This window comes from Pseudorca crassidens, chromosome 9 (assembly GCF_039906515.1).
Source record: "Pseudorca crassidens isolate mPseCra1 chromosome 9, mPseCra1.hap1, whole genome shotgun sequence".
Classification (NCBI taxonomy): Eukaryota; Metazoa; Chordata; class Mammalia; order Artiodactyla; family Delphinidae; genus Pseudorca; species Pseudorca crassidens.
Window position 1 is genome coordinate 14,565,282 of NC_090304.1, and position 22,651 is coordinate 14,587,932.

The following is a 22,651-nucleotide window of genomic DNA, read 5'->3' on the forward strand; positions in this document are numbered from 1 at the left end:
TGGGGAAGGCCCTCAGAGCAGGCTCTGCTCAGTTGCCTGCTCTGGGCCCGCTAGCTGGCAGGACCTTCGTGGGATTGCGGAGGCACGGGAGGGAGAGTTGGGGCAGTGGTGGGGGCGGGAGGAGGGGATGAGGCTGAGTGGGAGCAGTGGGGACTCCAGGTGTGAGGGTTCGGTGACTGTGACCTCTGCTCAGGGCCTCCTGTGTGCCAGTCCCTAGGTACACACGTGTGTACCTTGCCTCACAGGTGAGGGAGCCGAGGCCCACAGAGATGAAGTGATGTGTCCGCCTAGCAAGAGGCGAGGTCAGGGTCCGAACTGAGACCTGTGCCCGTAACCAGTGATGGCAGCAACACGGTGTGGTGTGGCCCCTGCGGGTCCATAGCCTCAGTAAAATCAAACCACCAACCTCAGCGTGGAGGTTTCCAGCCTAGCCCCGGCGCTGGTGCTGACGCGGAGCCCCGGAACGCGCGCCCTTTGTGAGGTGGCCCTGGGAGTTGGCAGCAGGTTCTGTCCTGCCGGGGGAGGGGCGGGCAGAAGCCTGGAACAGGGACCCAAGTCGAAGATGGTTCTCGTTCTCGCCATGCTGGGGGCTCTGTACCCCAGGGCCGCGCAGAGCCGCCGCCTCCTCAGCCTCATCCTGGCGGCTGCGCTCTGCCCCAAGGCGCTAAGGTAACTCCTGGGGACACGGGGTCAGGGCTCAACAGGGCCAGGGGCCTGGAAGGTGGGGACTCTGCAGTGCGGCCCCACCCTGGCCCGTTTCCCCCTCTGCTGGGAGGCGGTGGTTTCCCTTTGGGGCCTGGGCTGAGCACCCCACATCTCCCGCAGGCCCCAGCGATCTGTTCCTGAGGAATTTTCAGCCCCCCTGGAACTCTTGGAGCCACTTTCTGGCCTGGTGGACGGTAGTATCTCCTCCTTCCCCTACCCCTTCCCCTCCTCTGCCCCCAGCCCTACCTGGTGGGGGAGAGATGCCCTAGGAGAGGGCGCCCAGGTCCAGCCTGAGGGCCTTCTCGTCCCAAACGGCATGTGCCTGGGGACGTCTTCAGTGGACGCAGAACAGATTCTCCCTCCCACTCATACCCTCTTCTCTCTCCTTAGACTATGGGGTGCGACCCAAGCACCCATGGCCACGACGGCCTCGACCCCTTCTCTCCCGGGCCCAGCAGCGCAAGCGGGCCGGGCTGGACGTGGCCGAGTATTATGACGCGCACCTGTGACGGGAACCCTTATGACACGCACCTGTGACGGGAACCCCTCATAAAGCTCTTCTGTGCAGCAACGGCTTGGGCTTTCCCGGGATGGAAAGGAACCGGGCAAGGGAGGGGGTCCAAGTAGACAAGGAGATGAGACCCACTGCAGTCCCAACAGGAAATGGCACTTTAATAGTTGTGGCCAGCATACAGGACTGAGATGGGGCTACCGCCGAAGCAGCCAAGGGGCCTGGCGGGCCCAGGCTGGGGCGGAAGCCGCCTTTTCCTGCTGAGGCGGGGTCCCCTGCGGCGCTCTCCCTCCCTGTGAGGCCGCACCCCTGCCAGGGGCTGGCATGCCGGTGATGGTAGGAGCCACCCAGAGGCCACACAAGTGACAGGGCTGGAGACGGGGACTGCACCCCTGCCTGCTGCTGTTTTCCTTGCTGCAAAGCCCTCGGGAGGTGGCTGGGCTCAGCCTGAGCTCAGGGCCCTCCGGGAGCTGGGGGCAGGGGTGGGGTGGGCACTCACAGGCGGCGTGAGCTTTGTAGAGGCCCGGAGGCCCTGGCAGGGAAAGTGAGGGAGGCCCAAGATAAGACAGAACCCTCTGCTCCGAGGATGGGCACCCTTCCTGGCCAGAGGCTTAACACCACCCCCCAGCCCCACTCCCTCCCAATCCCTGGGCAGCCCGCTCCGTCCTCCATAGATGAAGCTGATCCCATATATTACGATAAACTGCATTTGCCTCTCCCCATAACCCCCACCCTCCCCCACCCTCGGCCAACAGCCCCCCCGCTTCCCCATCCTCTGGTAGTGGCAGGTGCCCCTCCTCAAGCAGTGCCATGTCCTGTCAGCAGCCAGCCGTCCTGGCGCTGGCCCCAGGGCCCAGGGGATGCAGAGGGCGAGGCAGCGCTGCTACTCCAGGTAGATATCTTCTGTGGGGCAGGTGTACTCCACGAACTGCTTGTAGAACTGCTGGAACGCTCTCCTAGGAGGCAGGCAGACACACCAGAATGACTGGGGAGGAACAGGATCTCGACCCAGGGTTTTCACACTGGAGCCTCGGGGTACCCGGATGGGGCTGCGCCTCCCCCAGCCAGAGCTGCTCAGCTCTGTTCTTTGCACACAGTGTTTCCTGAGTGAGATTTCAACTGAAGAAAGGGCCCAGCAACCAAGAAGTTCGGACCTCAAGACCACCCAGCCCTCTCTCCAGGCCTCTGTGACCCAAGGACGCCATGCCGAGTGCCGGGGAGGCCTGAGGGATGCTGCCAAGCATGAGGAACGTGTTCGGGGCCTGAGACCGGGGCTGGCTACAGGGCTGGGTGTTTGGCAGGACACACACACACGTACCCCACGGATTCTGCCAGGGCTTTGGTGGATTCTTCAGACACAAAGACATGGCAGGCGAACCGGTGGTCGGCAGGGTGCTTGGTGATGAACCCAAAATACCTGTGGGAGGACAGCAGTCTGTCTGGGCGGGACGGGGGCTCAGAACCCTCAGGCACACACGTGGACCCACGCCCTGAACCACCACCCGCGCCTTGACCTCTTCCCCGTCGTGTTCTTACTTGTTGTTCTTTGGATGGTATCCGCAGAAAGAGATGTTTTTTAACTGGAAAAAGTGGCTACATTTATTCCCCTACAGGAGGGAGGAGAGAAGAGGGTGGTCATCAGCCTGCAGGGGCACAGGTTGGCGGTCTGACGGGAGAGCGGGGCCAGGCCGGGGCAGTCACCTTGGCCTCCTGGGAATCGTCAGCCTTGACGCCTATCTTCACGCCCCGCACGCTGATCTCTAGGACGCAGCTGGAGGGCGGGTTAAAGTGCACGGTGAGCCGGCGGGTGGTGGCAATCTGTGGGTGAGGGATGGGAACATGAGGTGCTGGGTGGCCCTCTCCCCAGGAGAGGATGGGGACCGGGCCGGGGGTGGGCACCCTTCCCAGTGGAGCAGGTACCTTTTGCATAGCGGCACAAAGGACATCATTGCCCTTGTGATAGGGAACCTGGACTGAGCCCAGGAACTTCACCCGGAACTGGTCCACCCAGTCGCTGTTGGTCAGGGCTGGAAAGCAAGCGTGGAGTGAGGAGTGCCAGACCCAGCAGAGGATGCACCACCCAGGGCTGCCCCGACTTGGCTGGGCCTCACTTTTCTCGATTATGAAATGGACCTGAAGTCACCACTGCCCGGCCCCCTCCCTGGGTGGTTGAGATCTGAAGCACAGGTCCGCCCGGCAGCAAATGGGGACCCAGTGGCACCAGGTGGGGGGAAGGAACACTACCTGCCATATGTTCAGGCTCCTTGGTGACCTCGATGGCGTAGTAGGCAGGAAAGATGCCCCGGGCACCCGTGCGCATGTTGTAGGCCTCATACCAGTAGTCCTCAGCCTGCAACTCCACCAGCAGAGGGTCATCCACTTCCAGCTCAAGTTCGTCTTCATGTCGAGGCACAAACCTGTCCCCAACAAGGGCCTGTGAGGAATTCACCACCCAGGCCCCTCCAGCCAGCCATCTACTCCCCACCCTGAGGTCGGGGGGTTGTGTCGGCATCGCTGGTTCAATAAACGTTTGCACAGCGTCCCATGTGCCTGTCACTCCCTGGGGGTGGGGGGGTGAGACCAAGGTCAATCAGACATGCATCTGCCATGGAGGAACTTGCAGCCCAGGAAGCAAGTGACCAGGGCCACTGGTAAACTGTGAGAGGTCACAGGAAGCGAGTATTTCCACAAGGAGGAGGGTGAGGGGTAGTGGGTTTTGTGTGTGGTCAGGTGTCTCTGTTGGGCACCCTCCTGGGCCCCTGCCCCGGCCAGATTAGGTGCTCAGTCCTGGGCTCTGGGCAGCACAACACATTGCTCCGAAATCATCCACTCCGTCCCTGAACTCCGAGTTCCTAGAGGGTGGACACTGTCCACCTGGGGCTGAGTGGTGGGGCTGGGTCTAGGCCAGGGGGTGACGGCAGAGGCAGAGAGGGTTTGGCCCCAGCTGCTGCCTGGCCAGCCCGGCCCTGGGGCTCTTACCGGAATACGGCCCGATGGCTCTGTTCCTGCTCCTCCCCGTTGATGACGCAGGAGAAGAGCCCGAAGGACTCCGCACCTGTAGACGAGGGGGGCGGGCTAGGAAAGGGTGGTCCCAGCTCCGGCTGAGGCTCGCGGGGCAGGTAGAGCGCTCGGTCCTAACGCATTGAACCAGATGGACCTGAGGCCACCTCCCGGGGACACCCTCACCCCGGTCCCCACACGGCTCCCTTCTGCCGACTTACTGGAGGAGCGAGAGCGGCCACTCATGAAGACGTTCAGGAACTTCTTGGAGAAGTGGACGTCGGGTTCATCGGGCGTGGAGTCCTCAGAGAGGCAGGCGGGGGGCCGAGGCCGGGGGGCCTCCTCGTACTCCTCCCCAATGGCCGACTCGTAGGGGGAGGAGGCAGAGGCGCAGTTGTCGTAGACGGTGGCCGAGTCGCTCTCGTCGCTGTAGTCCCCGAAGCATGGCCGCAGGCTCACCAGCTCCAGCTGTGCGTGCTCATCCACCACCAGCGTATACTTGACCGAGTCGTAGGACAGGGCGCTGGTGTCCGAGCTCAACGAGGCCCGCGGAGGCGGCGGCGGCTCGCCCAGGCTCCCCCGCCATCCTCCACCTGGCAGCTCGGCCCGCTCCGGGGACGACAAGCAGTCGAAGCCCTCGTCCTCCTCGCTGATGGAGGGGTGTGGCCGCCCTGCAGTTGCCGGGTAAGCGGCAGGGTCTGGGTCGGAGCTGACCGACATCCGGCTCTCAGCTGGCGGCAGGAAGGCGGAGTTGGGCTCTGCAGGGTCTGGGGGCCTCTGCACTGGTGTCAGGTAGATCTCCTCGGTGGCCTCCAGCCGCACGTCCGCCTGGTAGTGGATGCGGTCTCGATGCGAATGGCCCCGGCCAGCCGGTGGAGCAGCAGGGGGGCCGCCGGGAGGTGCCATCTGGGTGGCAGCGCTTCGGCGGCAAGGGCTGTCGGTGGAGGTGCCTCGGTCCTTGGTGGGGGCGGGGCTGCTTGGGGGCGGCAGCTCATCGCTCAGGCAGATGTGCTCATGTGGAGGCGTCTGCTCCCCTGGAGAGCAGGCAGGGCAGTGCTGAAGGCAGGTGCCTCGCCCCTGACTCCGAGGCTACCTGCTCCCTCCACTCAGCATGTGGACACAGACACCAAGATACAGCCTCCGGGGCAGTAGGCCTACGGCAGGCTCTGAGCCCAGTCCTCTCACGCCAGCCACAGCCGACAGCGGCTGGGCCTGCTCAGACCTGTGGGACCGGCAGTTCACCTCTACCCAGCAGGCTGGAGACTGCTGGTTTGCTCTCTGCAGTGGGGACTGAGGGCACGTGGAGGTCCAGGTAAGGGAAACGGTCACGACTTACCTGTCTTCAGTGGTGAGGATGATCTCGACACCCGATCCTGCCAACTGTGCTTCTTGCCCAGGGAATTATTATTCAGTGTGTCCTGTGCAGGGAACAAAAGGCCCTTGTGACAGCAGCGCTCAACAGTGCCCGGCACAGGGAGGCCCTGGCCCTGCCCCCATCAGGCCATCCCTAGGCCATTTGCTGCTCCCCCCACCCCTTAATACTTGCCAAGGGCCTCACCCCCAACCCTCTGGAGCAGGCGGAAGGGGTGGCAAGTCACAGCCCTCCCAGCCAGGGCTATTGGTGCGAGACAGACCACCCCCTTGGCTCAGGGAAGCTGGCCAACCCTCAGGGGAATGCTCTCATCAGCCTCAACAAAGGTGGTGATGGCCAATGGGAATGGTGGTGAGTGGGGGGAGGGGCGGGGAGAAGCAAGAGCCATCCAGGGACAGAGCCAGACCGCCAGTCTCAGACACGCAGGGTTTACAAGGAAGATGCCCACTTCCAGCCCAACTCCCCTGGAGCTCAGGAACCTATGGCCTAGGGAAGGGGCAGGGACATTCTAGGAGAGCCAGGAGGAAGGCTCTCCCCAGCAGCTCCCCTGGCTTGGGGGACTGGGATGAATCATACAAACGACGAATCCAGAACATGGTTTCCCCACCCCCCCAAGAGCACGTGACAGAGGAGTGACAGATGTAGTTGTCAGAGGCCTCCTTCCTGGATCTCGGGGCCACCCACCCCACATTCTCAGCCCCCTGGGACCCCTCTCCACGATGCCTACATACAAGGTCCCCTGCACACAACTTAGCCCCCTCCCCTGAGGACACCCTCACAGGCTCTCGCATGCATGAGTCTGGCTGCCAAAACCCACCCGAGAGGATCCTGGGAAAGGGACCAATCCTTTCCCTGCAGCCCCTGCACCCTCCACCAGCAGGCCCAGCTCCCTGAGCCGCTCCTCTGTACCTCTCCAGACTGGGCCTGGAAGACAATGGGCCCGGCCGGCTCTCCCCAACCCTATTCAACCCTCCTTGGCATCCAGCCACCCAGTCCAGGGGCCCTAGGCCCCCAACCCAGCCAGGCAGCTCCACCTCCCATTTCTCTTCCCTGCCTTCTGGGAATCCCCAGCTGCCCACATTTCAAACTGGCTGCTGGTCCCCATCCCCAGCTCGTCACAATTTCTCATGACTTTCCCCCAAACTGACCACTTCACATGCCTTTTTCTTCAGGCCCCGCTTCTGACCCACCTTCACCGGGAACCCCATACCCTTGCACGCCCTCAAAGCCCTGTTCTCTTACTTCCCTACTTCTCTCTTCACCCGCATCCTTCCACTGCCCCTCTCAGCCCTGTCATTCCTTCAGCCTCTCCTCTCAAGGCTTCAAACCCAGCCAGCCCCGCTCGGCCCCTCTCACTTAGGACAGACTCTACTTGCCCTCAGCGACCACCTCCCCAGGGACCTCCCCCGTGGGAAGCTACGGAAGGTGTCAGCAGGCCCGAGACTTCTCCCTCCTCCGGCCTGGCAAGTGACTCTTCCGCAGCCCCTCCTGCTCCCCGGCCCGTCCGGGCCTGGACCCTGAGACGGCCGGCGCCCCGAAGACCTCCCGGGGCCCTGCCCCGGGGCACCGCCCCCTAAGCCCCGCCCCCAAGCCGCTGGCTCCTCACCTGAGACCGCGGCACCTGCGGGAAGAGGTTGAGCGTGGTGGGCCGCTTGGGCCGGTACGTATCCCCGCCGCCCGAGCCCTGGCCCTGACCCTGGCCGCGGGGCGCCGTCTCCTGGTGGGGCTCCGCCTCAGACGGGCCCGCTACCGGCCGCCGCGCCGCACGCTCCTCCTCGTCCTCCTCTTCGTCGTCCTCAGCGCCAGGAGTGTCCCCCGCCGCGTCGATCAGGTCCATCTGCAGCATCTCGGCCTGCAGCCGGCTCCCCCCGCCGCCGCCGCCGCCGCCGCCGCCGCCCCCAGACAGCAGCCCGGCGCGTGGGGGCTGCTCGGCGCGGACAGAGGGGCGTCAGGGGGCGGGGAAGGGGCAGGGCCAAGGCCGCCGCGCACCGCCCCCCACGCGGGCGAGTCCATTCCGCGGCCGCAAAGAGGGGGACAGAGGGAACGGAGCAGGAGCCCCGCGAGAGGACCGTGCCCTCCCGCGCCTTCGAGAATGCGCGAGGCCGCCTCCTCCCCACGTCAGGCGGCGCCTTTTGCAGTCCACACTTCTCCCCTCCCCACGGTCCCCCCTTCCCGACTCTTTGCACCCTCCCGTTCCCTTGGCAACGGCCAGTGACCTCACCCGGGTAGTAAGCCGAGCCCAGAGTGAGGTCACCGCTGTTGCCATGGGGACGGAGGGTCGCCGAGGAGTTCGGGCCCCACAAGGGATGGGGACGGGGTTTTGAAGGGGGCAGGGAGGAAAACTGAGGAAACAGACTCAGCCAGGAGGGCCTCAGTGCAGACAGGAGGACCTGAGCGCGACTGGAAGAGGGATGCTGAGGGGGAGGAGCAAGTGGCAGGCACCTGGACGAGGCAGTTGCATCCCCACCTTCCTCGGTCCTCAGGCTGAGGCCCCTCCAACCTGAGGTTTTCTCTCAGGCCAGCCTACCTTTGAGAACCCCGTTCAGAGCCCCGTTCTAGTTCCAGCTCTACCACTAACTCCCTGGCACCTTGGACAGATCCTCTGACTCTCCAATTCCCCCACCAGTTAACTGTCTCCCCGCTTCCCTGAGAGGTGAGGACTCACTGGCAAGAGTACTTGATGGCCCCCTGGAGCTTGTCTAAGGCCCCACAGGGTACGCCCCGAGCTAGTACTGCCTCAGGGTCCTGCTCGTTGCAAGGACCACCCTCTCCAAGGCTCTGCTTGTGCAAGTGGGAGTCGGAACACCCTCTCCAAGGCTCTGCTTGTGCAAGTGGGAGTCGGAACACCCTCTCCAAGGCTCTGCTTGTGCAAGTGGGAGTCGAGAAGCTATCAGTCCAGAATCAGTGGCCTCTGCCTCCAGCGCTTCCTGGCCTGGCCAGAGGGTGGCGGGTTGGAGTACAGGGTACTGGAGGGTTAGCCCCACCCCTTGGTTTCCTCTTGCCTGGCAGAACTTACAGAACCTCTGGGGGCAAAAGGAGATCAACATAGAGGCACCCCATCCCAGCTCACACAGCAGCTCTCCTTTGCTAACCATTCTCCCAACACCATGTCTACTTCGGCTACCCACCCTCCGGGGGCTGAGAGAAGCTCTGGGCTCTGCAACCTTGCTCCGCACTTGCCTTCCGTCTCCTGGCTAGCAGCCCCTTCTTCCTGGGGGGGGCGTGGGGGGTGGGAGGGAGGCCCAAGCGGGAGGGGATATAGGCATACAAATAGCCGATTCATTTCATTTCACAGCAGAAACTAACACAACACGGTAAAGCAATCATACTCCAATTAAAAAAAGAAAGAAGACATAGGGGGATCCTTATCTTCCTCAGTCTCTCCAGATGCCGGGGACCTCCCGGCAGGAGTCAGAACTTTGGGAGCCGAGAGAGCCATCTGTCCTATGACAAAGCCATGGGGCCCAAAGCAGCAGCAATGCTGGATTAACCTTCTAGAGGGACCTTTAGGACGGTGGGCCAGAGAGGGTCTTCGAGGCTGTGTGGTGTGTTTGGTGCAATGGTAGCCAAGGGAGTGCCCTGGCTCTTTTTTCCTGCCCCAAAGCACTGCAGATTCCACCAGACTCCACCCTGCTCTGCCTCAGGCCCTCTGCCAAGGCAGCTTTGGAAAGGATTTAGGGTAGTCCTGAGGCTTCCCTTAATTCTGGCCCTAACTGCTGCTGTCCTAGGCCTCAAGACTTCCTGCTCTCTCCCTTCTTGTGGGCAGTCGAAGGAGCTATCTCCTGCCTTAGCCCCTGGCAAAATAAATAAATAAATAAAAAATTAAGAATCTGAGCGCTCAAGATGTGCCAAGCATTGTACTGGATGTTTCCTGCATGTTATTGCATTTAATGAGGGTGCCACACAGACCCTGAAAGCCCCTCTAGATACGGGGACACCTTCAGTCCTGTCCCTACCCATCCTGCCACTCCACTCAGGGAGCCCACCCTTACCCGTAAGGACAGGGTGTCTTTGCACTGCAGGCTGATGCCGCACTCATCGGTGATCTCGGAGAGGTCTTCATCCTCAAACTCCTCCAGGCTGATGTCATGGGTGAGCCTGGTGGGGACAAGAAGCCAAAGTTACCACTCGGGATTGCTGCCAGCGGGCCGAGGCCCCCTGATGCCTCCCTAGTACCTCTTCCAAGGGGCAGCCCCTCAAAGGCAGATCACAACCCCCAGAGGATGGGACCTGGGGTCTACCTGTGCCAGTGCAAGGGGTACTGAACAGGCAGGGCAAGAGTTTGGGGCTCATGTCAAAAGGCAGGCCTCCTAGGGTGGCAGTGGAAGGGGAGGCTCCAGGTTACCCCAGCTCTTCCCAGCTGGGAGTTGTCCACCCTGCTGCCAATCAGGAGGCCATGCCTAGAAGGCCCAGCTGGTCAGAGCCTTGGCTCTGCCAGAGAAATGGCTCCCAGGGTCAAGGCAGGTGCCAAGGACAGTTCACCCATGGAAGAGGCAGAGAGTTGAGAAGAGACTCCAAGGGATGCCTGGAGGGGGGCTCCCTGTGCACAGCAGTGACAAAACCCCCAAGGTGCTGGCAGAGGCCCCACCCCAGCCTCCGAGGAGAGCGCCATGTCCCCACCCCAGGAAGTCCCACGCCTCGTAAGCCCTGGGAGCAAGTGCAGGGGAGTCTGGTGTCAGTCTAGTTTCAGCCTCTTCTAGGAGAGACCATGCCCCTGTTCTGTGTCCTTGGTCTCATCAATTCGAACACAAAATCCTCTTGCCTGGCATGTGGGCCCCCGAACAGGAGGCCGCCCAGCTGGGGGCAGGGACAGGGGGATGTGTCCTGAACGCAGGAAGCAGATCAAAGCACTTCAGCGAGGGAACGCTAACTGGCTGTGTTAGAACCCTCGCCCCCCAGGCCAACCCTGGGCCCCAACCCCAGACTGCAGGACTGTGCCAGCCCCTGAGGTGCCTGCTGGTCCCCTCACCTGCTCAGCCCCTGCCCCGGGGACCCCGCCCGGTTTGGTGTGGGTGGGACATTGGGAGAATTCTGCTAATGAAGTTGGGGAGAATTCTGAGTCTTTTCTTCAGTAAGACCAAGAGACGGAGGCATAGAGAAGGGAGACCCACTCGTCCAAGGTCACCCAGGAGAGGTGGTGGACTCAGCCCCAGGGGGATCCTCGGAGGCCACACCCTCTGCCTCTCACCTCAACCAGACCAAACGGAGACCCGGAGCTCCATGGAGCTGCCCCAGTACTTCCCCTCCCCCACACCGGTCCCCACACCCCTACCAGCTCTCCCACTGATCCTCCAACCAGCTGTCATTGTCTGGGCTGGAATCCATCTTCAGCACCAGCTGCATGGAGAGCCCAGCCCGGCTGGGGGGCTGCGGGGCCCCGGAGCCGCCCTCTCATGCCCAGAAGGGTGGAGGTGCCAGGGCTCCGGACAGGGCTGGGGCCTCGGGCCTCCACCGCCTGGGTCTGCCTTTCTGAGTCCAGCCCGCTGCAGAAGCCTGGGGAGCTCATTAAAAATAGATGGGCTGGGAGAAGAGGCAGCGGCTGCCGACCCGGCCCCGGTCCCAGCTCTTCCCAGCCAACCCTCGGCTGCAGGCAGCTTCCTCCCCTGGCCCTTCGCGCTGCCGCTGCCGTCAGCCTCCCGCCGCGGGATCAGGTTACTGCAATCGATGCCACGGCTCCACCTGCCCTTCCAATGCCCCTGTCGGGGGCTGGGGTGGCCCCCCTCCCTGGCCCAGGCTTGTAAGCAGACAGCAGAAATCTGGGATGTTTCCCCGCAAAAGCCAGCCCCTGATCTGCTTTAAAGGGCCAGCACCACAATTAGGGCTCCTGGTAGCAAGATGGAGGGGCTTCCAAAATCCTCCACAAATGGACGCTCCATCCGCACAGCTATTCGCTCACCCCCATACCTCATCAGAGAGGTTTCTGTGGGCCCAGGCAGCCTTCACACAGTGCTGCCTGGGGTGGGTCTGGGCTGCCTCTATTGCCCACCTGGGTGCCCCTCCCCAGGGCTCCATCCTTCAGTACCCATCCAGGAAGTGCCTATGGGCACCGGAGGCGCTACAGCCAGGGCTAAGGCCAGATCATATGTGGATATCTCACGGCAGGGCAGGAAGGGCAGCTGGGGAGCTAATGAGCCTCCTGGCACTGCGGGGTGGCGTAAGCAGAAGCTGGAAGGTCCCTGGAGAAACAGCGGGGGGCGGGGGAGCTGGATGGACATTGTGCTCTTTAAGGCCTCTCCTGACCTGGAGCCCGAGGGTGGTAGGTTCCCAGGGCTGGGGGAGGGTGTGGTGTGGAAGTAGGGGTAGGGTGGGGAGGACAGCCCAGCCCAGAAGCCAGAGCAGCACAGGGCAGCATCTCTGGCCCTGGGATGAGAACCCAGTGGCGGGCACTAAGCAAATGGTTAATATACACACTGGCTGCCTGGCCAGTCACAGAGAAGTCACTCCTGGGACTCAGTCAGCACCAGGCAGCTGCAGGACCACTGGGTGTCTAACCCAGAGGTGCCCTCAGACGCCCCCTCCTCTGCCGGTGACCTCTGCACACATCTGCATCTCCTCGTCCTCACTGCCCAGCCTGGTCTAGCTCCTGCCTCTGCAGTCCCAGACCCCCGCACTGGCCTGCCTGCCTCAGTTTCCCCATGCCAGCACCGTCCCACCCCACCCGCCACTATCAGGAGGAGCTGTCCGAAATGCCGCCCTTTCGCCCCTGACTCAAAACCCTCCAAGATGCCCTGCTAGTGGCTGACTCCTTGGCCTGGCATCCAGATCTGCAGCTCCCTGCGCGACTGCCTGCCTCTGGCGCCCGCCTCCCCAGTGTCTAACCCAGCGCTTGGATGGAGCACACGGCAGGCTCTCAACCTGTGCTTGTTGGTAGAAGGCTCAGTTAAGCCTGCTCCTCCAGGAAGCCCTCCTGGCCCCGTGTCAGTGCCTTACAGCCCTCCGGGCAGCACTCACTGGTCCCCTGTCATTCCCCTTGCTCGTGATTGGCATCACCCTCTGCGTGGAGGCAAGGCAGTGTTGGGGAGCAGACAGGACGAGGCCTGCATCAGACGCCCTCCCTCCCCTCTCAGGAGGCTCCAAAGATAGATGGAGCTCACACCCTGCCCCCACCCTGCACCTAGCCGGTGGTGAATAAAGGTCCCCTCCCTCCCAGTGAGGTCTGGAGGGCAGAGCTGGTGAGGTCATCTTGCATACACCAGGCACCCAGTGCGTGTCTGCTAGATGTCCGTCAAGGACAACCTCAGCCCCCACGGACTCCTCTCAAACCGAAGTGTCCAGGGCAGACCTGCAGGGTCTGGCTTGGACCTGGGCTGGGGCTTCTCAGCTCATCTCTACACACCTGATCTCAGCATCACCCGATATTCCCACTTCCTGGGACAGCAGGTCTGGGGGCAGGCAGGGACAGCTGTATCAGATGAGGAATGAGGTTAACTGAGGGCAGTGGTGGAAAGAGCACTGGGCTGGGGCTCAAAAGCCTGCACTTGGGACTTCCCTGGTGGTCCAGCGGTTAGGACTCTGAGTTTCCACTGCAGGGGGCATGGGTTCGATCCCTGGTTGGGGAACTAAGATCCCACATGCAAGCGCGGCACAGCCGAAAAAAAAAAGCCTGCACTTGATCCCTGGCTCTGGTGGGGTGGGTTAAGGGAGCTCCTTAATCTTATTTTCTTCTCATAAGCAGGCAAGATGGTGGAATGGCCGCCATATCAGGCTCAGAGGCAGGAGGCCTGAGGTCAGATCCTGATTCTTTCGCTTATGGAAGCAGCCGCCCCGTCTCCTGAGCAGCTGCTGTGCCCTGGCCACCAACCTTCTTTATGCTCTGCATCTCCCTTCATCCTCACTCCAGCCTTGGAAGAGGGTTTTTATTCTGTCCATTTTACAGATGAGGAGCACTAAGGCCCAGACGTAAGATGCCATAGGTCCGCCATTTCCCCATATATAAAATGAACCCTCCCCATGTCTGGGTGCTGGTAAATTTAACTGAGTGGAGTGTTTGTGAATTGCAAGGTGCTGTCAGGAGGTCACAACCAAGGATCAAGGGACTTTACTGATTATGGAGTCCCCTTTGCAAGTCATACTCCCCCCACCTCCCATCCCCCAGCCCCAGCCCCCAGCCCCAGCCCCAGCCCTGCCCTTTCCTCCTGCTTTTCCAGACACCAGGTGTTCTGGGTCTCTCTGCTGAAGCCCTGGGATACCCTTCATGGAGGGAAAACTAAACAGACCCTTTGTCCCTCCAAGCTCAAGAAGGGCAACTACGGGGAGGAAAGAAAAGATGGAAGGGAAGAGGGAAGGAAGGAAGGAAGGAAGGAAGGAAGGAAAGGAGGGAGGGAGGGAGGAAGGAAGGAGGTTCCCTCCTGAAGCCACTGACCCACCTTCCCCATGGAGACCTGAGCCCTGAGCGCCACGAGGCCACCTCTAGATCTGGAGACCCCAGCCCTTCGGAGGCAGCCGTCGCTGATCAATCAGACCTGCTTGCCCATTCTGGTGAGATGGTTCCTGAGGTCTCATCCACATTAGCATTTGGTGACTCCATGTCACGGGTTTGGTCTCTGGAGACCTCCCTGACCTTTGGCGTCTATCTTTATATTCCAGGCCCCCTCTTCCGCGTTAACGTCATCGCCTCCTGCTCCGGTGCCCCAGTCCCTTCCTCTGGCCGAGCTGGCCCCTCACTGCACTCTGAACATGCCATCCTCAGGCTCCCCTTCCCTGAGCCGAGCTCCCCTAAATGAACAGACAAGCCTCTGGTGTTCCGACGTTCATGTCACGGCCTTTTCCCTTGCCACGTGCTGTCACATCTCCCTGTTCGCCTCGTTCCACCTACAGCAGCTCTTTCTAATCTGCTGTTTCAACCCAGTAGTAGGTGGAGTTAGAAGTGCACGCGAAGGGAGGGTTAAGTGGTAAAGTGCTGAGGCTTTAGCTGAGCAAGGCCAATCAGAGCCAGGCATCTGGTTGCTCAGAGGCCATTCCTGTCTTCCTGCTCCTGGCTCTCCTCCTGGAGTGAGGTAAGGATGCCAGCGGAGTGACCTTGGGTCCTGACCATGGTGTCCCACGGGCCCCTCTCATGACAGGGGGCATCTGTGGTCCAAGGGTCCAGCCTGTCTCTCTGCTGCCTTCTGAGTGCTGAGCAGAGCTGCCCAGTGGGCTCTGGGACACGTGCCCAGGCTGCCCTACTCTAAGCAGCTTCCCCGCTTCCCTCAGGCTCCCCTACAGGCCATTCTCCGAGGGGCCACCAAAACCGACATTTGAAATGCAAATCTGGTCTTGTCACCCCTCCCCAGCTCAGAATCCTAACAGCTTCCCTCAACCCTTAGGGAAAGGGGCCAAAATTCTCACCTGTGGCCCCTCCCTTCCCCTCTGGCCTAGTTCATTGCCCGCCCCCCCCAACTCTCTAGGCTCCCTTAACAAAGGCTCCTCTCACCTCCCTGATCAGGCCAAGAGCCCTGCTATGGGCTGGGTCCCTCTTGCTGGTGTCCTGGGTCACTGTAATTTTACCTTTGGGCTCTGCAGCCAGTGGTGGGCTCCCCTTGGAGGCAGTCCATCCCTGAGGGCAGGATCGTGTCTCTTGACCAACAATGGGTGGTGCCTGATACAACAGGTACTTAATGAACATTGTTGAATGAATGAACCACTGGTGTCCCCAGGTCTTTCTAGATTTCGCCCTTGGAAATCTTTACGTCAGTTCCCCTTTCAACTCAACTTCCTGTGTCCCCACCCCTCACCTGCATCAGAGTCTGGGGTGGGATGTGGAGGCCTCGGGGAAGGTGGCACTGGCTAGAATGGGGGCGAGCCAGGCCCAGCGTCACCCTCAGAGCCCTCTCTCCATCCCACCCCCAGCTCTGGGTGGACCTTGGGGCCAGGCCGGGTTTGTTCCTCTGGTCTGGAATTCCCTTCTCAACTGTGTCCACACTGAGGTCATCTTCACTGAAAACTGAAACCAACCCAAGAAACAAGTCTCAGGAGAAAACCCTTACTTGGGTTTATCATGTGTCTCATCTGTTTAAACACCGTGGTGTTGATATGGAGCAAGAACCCTGGGATCTGGTGACTCAACTTTCAGGAAACTATCCTGAGAAAATTATCCCACCCAGGGAAAGACCTTTATACACAAGGATGTGTGCTCTGGTAACGGCAAACAGCAGAGCAGGTATGACTCTCCTTTGGGATGAACGTTATAAAGTCTGTGAACTGGGACTTCCCTGGTGGTCCAGTGGTTAAGAATCCGCCTTCCAATGCAGGGGACGCGGGTTCGATCCCTGGTTGGGGAACTAAGATCCCACATGCCGCGGGGCAACTAAGCCCGTGCGCCGCAACTACTGAGCCCGTGCGTCACAACTGAGACCCGACGCAGCCAAATAAATAAATAAAGTCTGCGTATTAATGTAGAAAATGGCAACTAATACAATGAGCAGAAGACGGAACGTGTCACCTTATGGCTCCACGTGTTGCTTCACACGCAGGAAGAAACACTGACAAAACACGGCTGTGAGATGTGGTGGGATCTGGGGGCTCTTCTCTCCTAGTCCTTGCTGGGTCACACCTCCCACCAGCCGCCTCCGGGGCCTGGCTCTGGCCCCTCACAGAGCTGGGTTTCCTGAGGGCATGAGACCCACGGCCCTGTACCCTGTAGGCACTAAGTAAATGCCTATTAGAGGCAGTGCTGGTTGACCCAGGCCCTGGGTGTTCCACGAGGGCATCTGGTGCCAGATGAGGCAAGGCCCACGGTCGACGCTCCCAGAGATTTCCTGAGCAGGGTCAGGGGCCAGAGGTGGCACCCAGGATGGGCAAGAGCCCCTGGAGTGGGGACGGGGCCAGGGAACCAATCTGTGGGATCCACTGGGGCCCCAGGGATCCAGAGACCAAATGTAAGGCTCTGACCTCCAAGAAGGGGGGTCGAATCCCTGCCCTGGCCACAACCGGCAGTGTGAGGCGAGTCCACGTTCTGTCCCTGCACTGGAGGTTCATCGCAGCTGGCGGGACACTGCCCAGGGGCTGGGGCACAGTGGCCCCGGCAGCCGCAGCTCTTCATCCCCCCCCCCGCCCCACAGCGTGGCTGGCCCCCCCCTCACCCTTCTCTGTCTCTCTGGGTGAGACGCTCTCCCTGAGGCTTCAGGCCATCGCGCGCTCTCTAAGTGGAGACTCGAGGGTCTTTGGCCCCAGCCCCATCCTCTCCTTTGAGCTCCAGACCCCAAACCAACTGCCTGCTTGAACCCTCCAGTTGGCTCCCCCAGTGATCGCCGAGCTCAGATTCAGCAGGCCTCCGAGTGACTTCACCACCCTGCCCACCAAACCTCTCATCTCCTGCAAGGCAGCCCCTCCCTCGGGACCTAGCATCATCCTGGACTCCTGTCTCTCCTCCCCCCTCACACCAGGTCCCTCAAAAGTGGGTTAATCTACCCTCCCAGCAGCCTCCCAGCCTCCCTGTCCACTCTCTACCTGGCAGCTGACATACCATCTTTTTTTAAAATTAATTTATTTTTGGCTGCACTGGTTCTTTGTTGCTGTGCACGGGCTTTCTCTAGTTGCGGCGAGCGGGGGCTACTCTTCATTGCAGTGCATGGGCTTCTCATTGCGGTGGCTTCTCTTGTTGCGGAGCACGGGCTCTAGGCACGTGGGCTTCAGTAGTTGTGGCGCATGGGCTCAGTAGTTGTTGCTTGCGGGCTCTAGAGCGCAGGCTCAGTAGTTGTGGCGCACAGGCTTAGCTGCTCCGTGGCACGTGGGATCTTCCTAGACCAGGGCTCAAACCCGTGTCCCCTGCATTGGCAGGGTGATTCTTGACCACTGAGCCACCAGGGAAGTCCCCGAGATACCATCTGATACCGTCATTCCCTGGACCTCTGCTGGCTGCCCCTGCTTGCAGGTGGACAGGCCAGGGTCCCAACACGACCTTCGCGTTCCTGCATGCCCTCTCTCCGCGCTTGTGCCAGACCGGGCGTCACACACCCTGCTGGCTCGCTCCTGCCTTGAGCCCTCCCCCCGGGCCGCTCCCTCCCTCTTCTCTTCCCTCTTCACCCTTCCTCCTCTTGGGTGACACTCACTCACCCACCAGGCCTGGGCGGAGCTGACCCTTCCCTGACCCAGGGCTCCTCCAGGCCCCTGACCCGCACACCTACGGCCTATCTGGTAAGGCCTTGTCTGTCTGTCTGACTACACTGACCACGCGTCTGCACGACGGGCCAGGCCCCTGTCAGTGCTCTGGAGTGTCTCAGTGAGCCTGGCAAAGTGCAAGCACTTGTAGGTTTTCTGGGGGGCTGTGCTGCACGGCTTATGGGATTTTAGTTCCCTGACCAGGGATCGAACCCAGGCCCTCGGTAGTGAGAGCACGGAGTCCTAACCACTGGACGGCCAGGGAAATCCCACAAGTACTTGTTGAATGAACGAAGGAACAGCTGAGTGCACAGCACCTTGTGAAGAGATGAGTAGGGAGGGCCCTTGTCTCTCAAGCCCCAGGCAGTGTGGAGGCAAGAACACCACCGCCCCGCAAGGGGTCCTGAGGCCCCGGTGCTGCCCCAGCTCTGCGGCAACTTGCTGTGTGTTCTCGGGAAGCCACTCACCCTCTCTGTCTCCTTCTAAGTAAAAGGGGAGGAGGATGGGCTGGACGAGCTGACCTCTAAGGCCCTTCTCACCTGCGCTCCCCTTCCACACACCCAGGGCAGCTGCTCACTTTACTCCCCACGAGCCTACCATGTGGGCTGTCCCACTGTCCCCCTCCTATGTCCCACCGTCCCCCTCCTACGTCCCACTGTCCCCCTCCTACGTCCCAGCTCAAGGCATCCGTTGCTAAGTTTCTAAATTCTCTCACAGAATTTCCTTAAAATGAACATGTATCACTTTCATGTTCAATTTTCTTTTATTATTTTGTAAGTTACAGAAGTAACCTATGCTTGTGGTAAAAATAAGAAGTCAAAGAATACAGAAGTATGTGAAGTAAGTGAAAATCCCTCCCCCGACACCAGAGCCAAAGGTAACTACTAGTAACTGGTTGGAGTATTTCTAAAATCAGGAAAAAAAAAAAGAAAAGCACATGTTTATTTAAACCAACTATCAACGAACAAACGCTCGCCACTCTCCCAAATTCACACCATGTGTCCCCCTCCACAAACTCTCCTCTGTTGTTTTTACTCCAGGCCCTCTCTTTCCAGGGTGGCTCTGAACTCAGACTGCGTTCAAACCCCAGCTCTGCCACTTATCTAACCTCTTCATGCCTCAGTTTCTTCATCTGCAAAGTGGGGATAACAATAACACTCTGTTTACGTGGTTCTGGGCAGGACTAGATGCTCTTGCACAGAAAGTGCTTAGATTGGCAGCTGGGCAAAGTGAGGGCCTCCCAAAGCGGCGGCGGCGTTTACAGCGTTTTTCTCTGACAGTGTGCACTGTTCTCCTCTGAACTCTCCAATTTTATCTTGAATTAAATAAGAAACCACTAAGGCATTATTGGGCACCTACTCTGTGCTGGGCATTGGGCAAACCAAAGTTTAGGTATTGACTCCTTTTGCCTCCTGGAAGCTGACAGTGGTGCTGGGGGCACACACACACGCGCACACACACATGCACAATAATAACAACAATAAGAACAGCCCTACGTGAACGCAGCTCTTCACAGCCCTTGAAACACTCAGCATGTGTTGTCTCATCCAAGTCTTAGGACCGCCCTGAGCAGGGGCCAAAGTCGGCGTTGTGGAGGAGAAACAGAGACTCAGGCCTTCAGCACCCACTCCTGGCACGTGGCTAAGAGGACTGAGCCAGGATTGAAACCCAGGCCAGAGCCACTGGAGAGCGGTCCCCACCAGGGTTACACCAGCGGTCTGTGAGAGGCAGGAGGGGGAGCCGGCGGGGCGGGCCCTGAGGGGCCGGAGACACTGCCCTTATTATTCCCACACGCGGCCAGGCCGAGGAGTCCTGGAGGGCGGGCCCACGCCTCAGCCTTGGCATACTGCCACTCTCGCCCACCGGGCTCAGGGCTGGACACACTCCCTGGCTAGCCCGCCTCGTCAGCTCCTCTCCCTAAGGCGTCCATGGTAACCTGCCTGCCAGGGCTGGGGCGGAACGGGAAGCACTGTCACCTGGGGATGGGGTAGCCGGTAGGGGGGGCCAAGCTGTCCTCTGGGCCAGAGGCAGGGCCTGGAGGTAGAGTGGAATGAACATGGAGACCCCGGTTCCAGTGCAGCCTCAGGCTCTGACTCCCTTGGGGTCCTCGGGCAAGCCACCCTGCCTTCCTGAACCTCAGTCTCCTCATCTACAAAATGGGCGGGCCCATGCCCATGCCCAGGGTGGTTGTGAGGGTGACCTGAGCCAGCACAGGGAACACGCTTTGAGCCGTAATGAGCTATCTAAACGTCCGCTGGTGCGGAGGGCTGACACTTGTTGAGCGCCCGCTTGACGCACATTAAGGAATCAATATTAATTAGCTCACCTAACAGATGGGATTCAGAAAAGACAAGAAGCTGCCCAGGTCACACAGCTAGGAAGTGGTGGAGCTAGGATTTGAAGCCAGGCCTGTCTAAGCTCGGTGCTCTCCCACTACAGAGGGGTCTCCTGGAAGGGAGGCAGCGTTTGCGTCGAGGTGGTGTTTCAGGTCAGTGGGGTCAGTCTCAGACCTCAGCCCCGTTACTCTGAGGCACTAACCCCAAAGCCCCCCGGCCCTGGAGCCTTCAGGCTTGGCATCCTCCATCTGGTCCCCTCCCTCTGGGCTCTTCCAGCTCAGCTCAGGGCCTTGGGGGAGGTTTCTAGTCCTGATGATGCCATTAGAGATTCCCAGGGGTCCCCGCCCACCTGAGGGCCGGGGAGCCAGCAACCCCTTGGTCTGAAGATGGGCTGGCGCCAGAGCCCAGCTGGGGCCTGGCTGGGGTGGGGGCCCCAGGAGAAGGGAAGGCGCCAGCTCATTAGCTGGAGAAACAATGGGCTGGAATGCCAAGTCCTCTTTCTCGGAGGCTCTGGAGCAGTGACACCCTCCTCTTCCTCCTCTCCAGCCGGCGGGTTAGGAGGGCCAGGTTAGGAGGGAGGGATGTTCACCCCTTCTCCCACAACACCCTCTGCCACTCTCTGAACTCCACCTCCCAATTGCCTAACACCAGATGGGGGCAGGGAGAGAGGTGAAGGAGGAGCTCAGATCAGGGTCCTGGGTAGCTACTCCAGCAGGAACCATCCCACCAATACCCCTGGCTACTCCTGGGTGCTCCAAACCAGACTCCCTCTCTCCCACAGCCGGGCCTAGGATCTCGGTGTTGGGCCTTCTTCTGCACCTGCACACACCTGACCAGGTAAGGGCTTGCCACAGTTCACGGAGGGTCCTGGCCACGCCAGGCCTGGGAGTTGGGCCCCTCTGGCCAGGCAGGACTGGGGGAGGGGCCTACGACTCCCTCCTTCCTGCACCAAGGCTGTCGGTCGCCCCAGGAAACTGGGACCCGCGGGGCACCCTGGCCTGCTCCCATCTCTATTCAGAAGCCTTCTGACTGGGCACAGGCAAAGCCCCAGACGGCCTGCCTCCTCCGGGATCTCAACGCACACGCCAGGCCTCGCCGCAGCCCAACGTCGGGGAGAAGGCGGCCTCCGCGCCCACTCCTCCAATTCCAGCTCACGATCTCCTCGCCTAGGACACGGAATGGCGGAGGCAGCCGCACCACGGATATGCAGCGGCCATCAGTCTGGACCTGAGGCTGAGGGGGGGCTCTGGGCGCTCTGTCTCGGACGGAGACTCCATCCCCACGCCGCCCTCTCGTTCCCGGGGTCTGTGAGCTGGGGGCGCGGGGGTGGGGGAGCCCGGGCAGGTCAATCCTGATCGAAGGGCGGGTCGCGGCGGCCGGAGTTTCTCACCTGAAATTGGGCGGCGACGCGATGTGCAGCCCCAGGAACGGGGAGGCGGCAGGCGGGGACGCGGCCCCCCCGCCCAGGCCGCCGCTCTCTCGCTCCGCCATTCTCCCGCACAGCCCTGGCCATCCGGGCGGAGCGCGGCGCGGAGGCGGCGGCGGCGGCGGAGGGGAAGGAGGCGGGGGCGCGGCGAGAGGCCGCCGCCGCGGGTAAAGGGCTGGGGAGGGAGCGGCGGGCGCACCTGCGCAGGGCAGGGCGCAGTTCCAGACCGCGCACCGCTCTCGGGACTGGCGCGAGCGCCACCGCGCGCGCCCCCGGGTTCCGTGCCAGGGTCTCGTGCGCCCCGCCCCCTGCCCCGCGAGCTCCGCCCCCCCGCGTGCGCTCTCCAAGGTGCTGAAGTCTCCGCCCCGTGGTTCCCGGGTTTGGCTCAGCCCCGCCCTAAATCCCACACCGGCTCCTCTGCCCATTTCCTCCCACCTCAAAGCCCTCCGTGCCCATGCGGACTCTGCTTCTCGGGGTGGGCCTAGCGCCTGGGTATCGAATAACTAATGGTGGGTCCCTGGTCCCTAGGACCCTAGTTGACCCCCTCGCTGCAGGCGAGGAAATGAGGGTCACGGAGGAAGGCAGAGAAAGGCGAGTGGGTGTTGGGAGTTGGCTCCTAGAGCAGACAGATTTGGAGTCAGGTGGTGTGAAATCGCAGCCTGGCTCTCCAAGTGAATAGGTGGTGTGGCCTTGCATTAGTGACAAGAGTCCTAAGGTTTGATTTTTCTCATCTGTGAAATGGGAACAACAATGGTCCATCTCACGGTTGTGAGGATGAAATGTGATACAAATGTGTTGTCACTGGAGGCTGGGAACGCCCCACCTCCAGCTGGGAACCAGGGCTAACCCCACCCTGTCCCCTTACCTTGAGGGGACCCTCTGTCCCAAGAACTCTCCCCAGAGTGTCTCCTCACTAAAGATTGACTCAAGCCCCCCTTCAGCCCCAAACACCTCTAATGGTGAATTGAACCCTTCCTTTTGGCTTCTGACTCTCAGCTTCTCCTCCCTGTGTCAGGACTTTCTGCTTTCTCCCTCTCCTCATTTAGCAGCCCAGTTGCATTTCCTGCCGAGCACCCCCTCTGTGCACCCAGACGCCCCATAGCCAGCTTCTCACGTTCTCAGACTTGGGGCCTGTCCTCCTGCCCCCACAGTTGACTTCTTGGGATTCTTCCGGTGGTTTTCCTGCTCCTCCCAGCACCTCTGCCCCTGCTAGGTTTGGGCCA

At 61.0% G+C, this 22,651-nt stretch overlaps 2 protein-coding genes across 4 annotated transcripts; one reads left to right on the forward strand and one right to left on the reverse strand.

Annotated features, from left to right (window-relative positions):
• The first annotated feature begins 536 nt into the window (after positions 1-536).
• On the forward strand, positions 537-2,805 carry FREY1 (Frey regulator of sperm-oocyte fusion 1). Its single transcript, XM_067749294.1, has 3 exons — positions 537-669; positions 826-899; positions 1,096-2,805. Exons 1-3 carry the CDS (start codon positions 563-565, stop codon positions 1,212-1,214), a joined length of 300 nt encoding a protein of 99 aa, XP_067605395.1. The 5' UTR covers positions 537-562; the 3' UTR covers positions 1,215-2,805.
• MAPK8IP1 (mitogen-activated protein kinase 8 interacting protein 1) lies at positions 1,352-21,690 on the reverse strand. Of its 3 annotated transcripts, none has more exons than XM_067749246.1 (12): positions 21,393-21,690; positions 9,581-9,686; positions 7,195-7,512; positions 5,553-5,634; positions 4,438-5,250; positions 4,196-4,271; positions 3,458-3,633; positions 3,137-3,243; positions 2,918-3,034; positions 2,753-2,823; positions 2,535-2,633; positions 1,352-2,172 (listed from the first exon to the last, which is right to left on the reverse strand). In XM_067749246.1, exons 1-12 carry the CDS (start codon positions 21,491-21,493, stop codon positions 2,100-2,102), a joined length of 2,139 nt encoding a protein of 712 aa, XP_067605347.1. In that variant the 5' UTR covers positions 21,494-21,690; the 3' UTR covers positions 1,352-2,099. The 3 variants fall into 3 exon arrangements, with proteins under 3 accessions (XP_067605347.1, XP_067605349.1, XP_067605348.1); XM_067749248.1 differs by lacking the exon at positions 21,393-21,690 and adding an exon at positions 11,493-11,512; XM_067749247.1 differs by lacking the exon at positions 21,393-21,690 and adding an exon at positions 10,861-11,359.
• Positions 21,691-22,651: the final 961 nt, after the last annotated feature.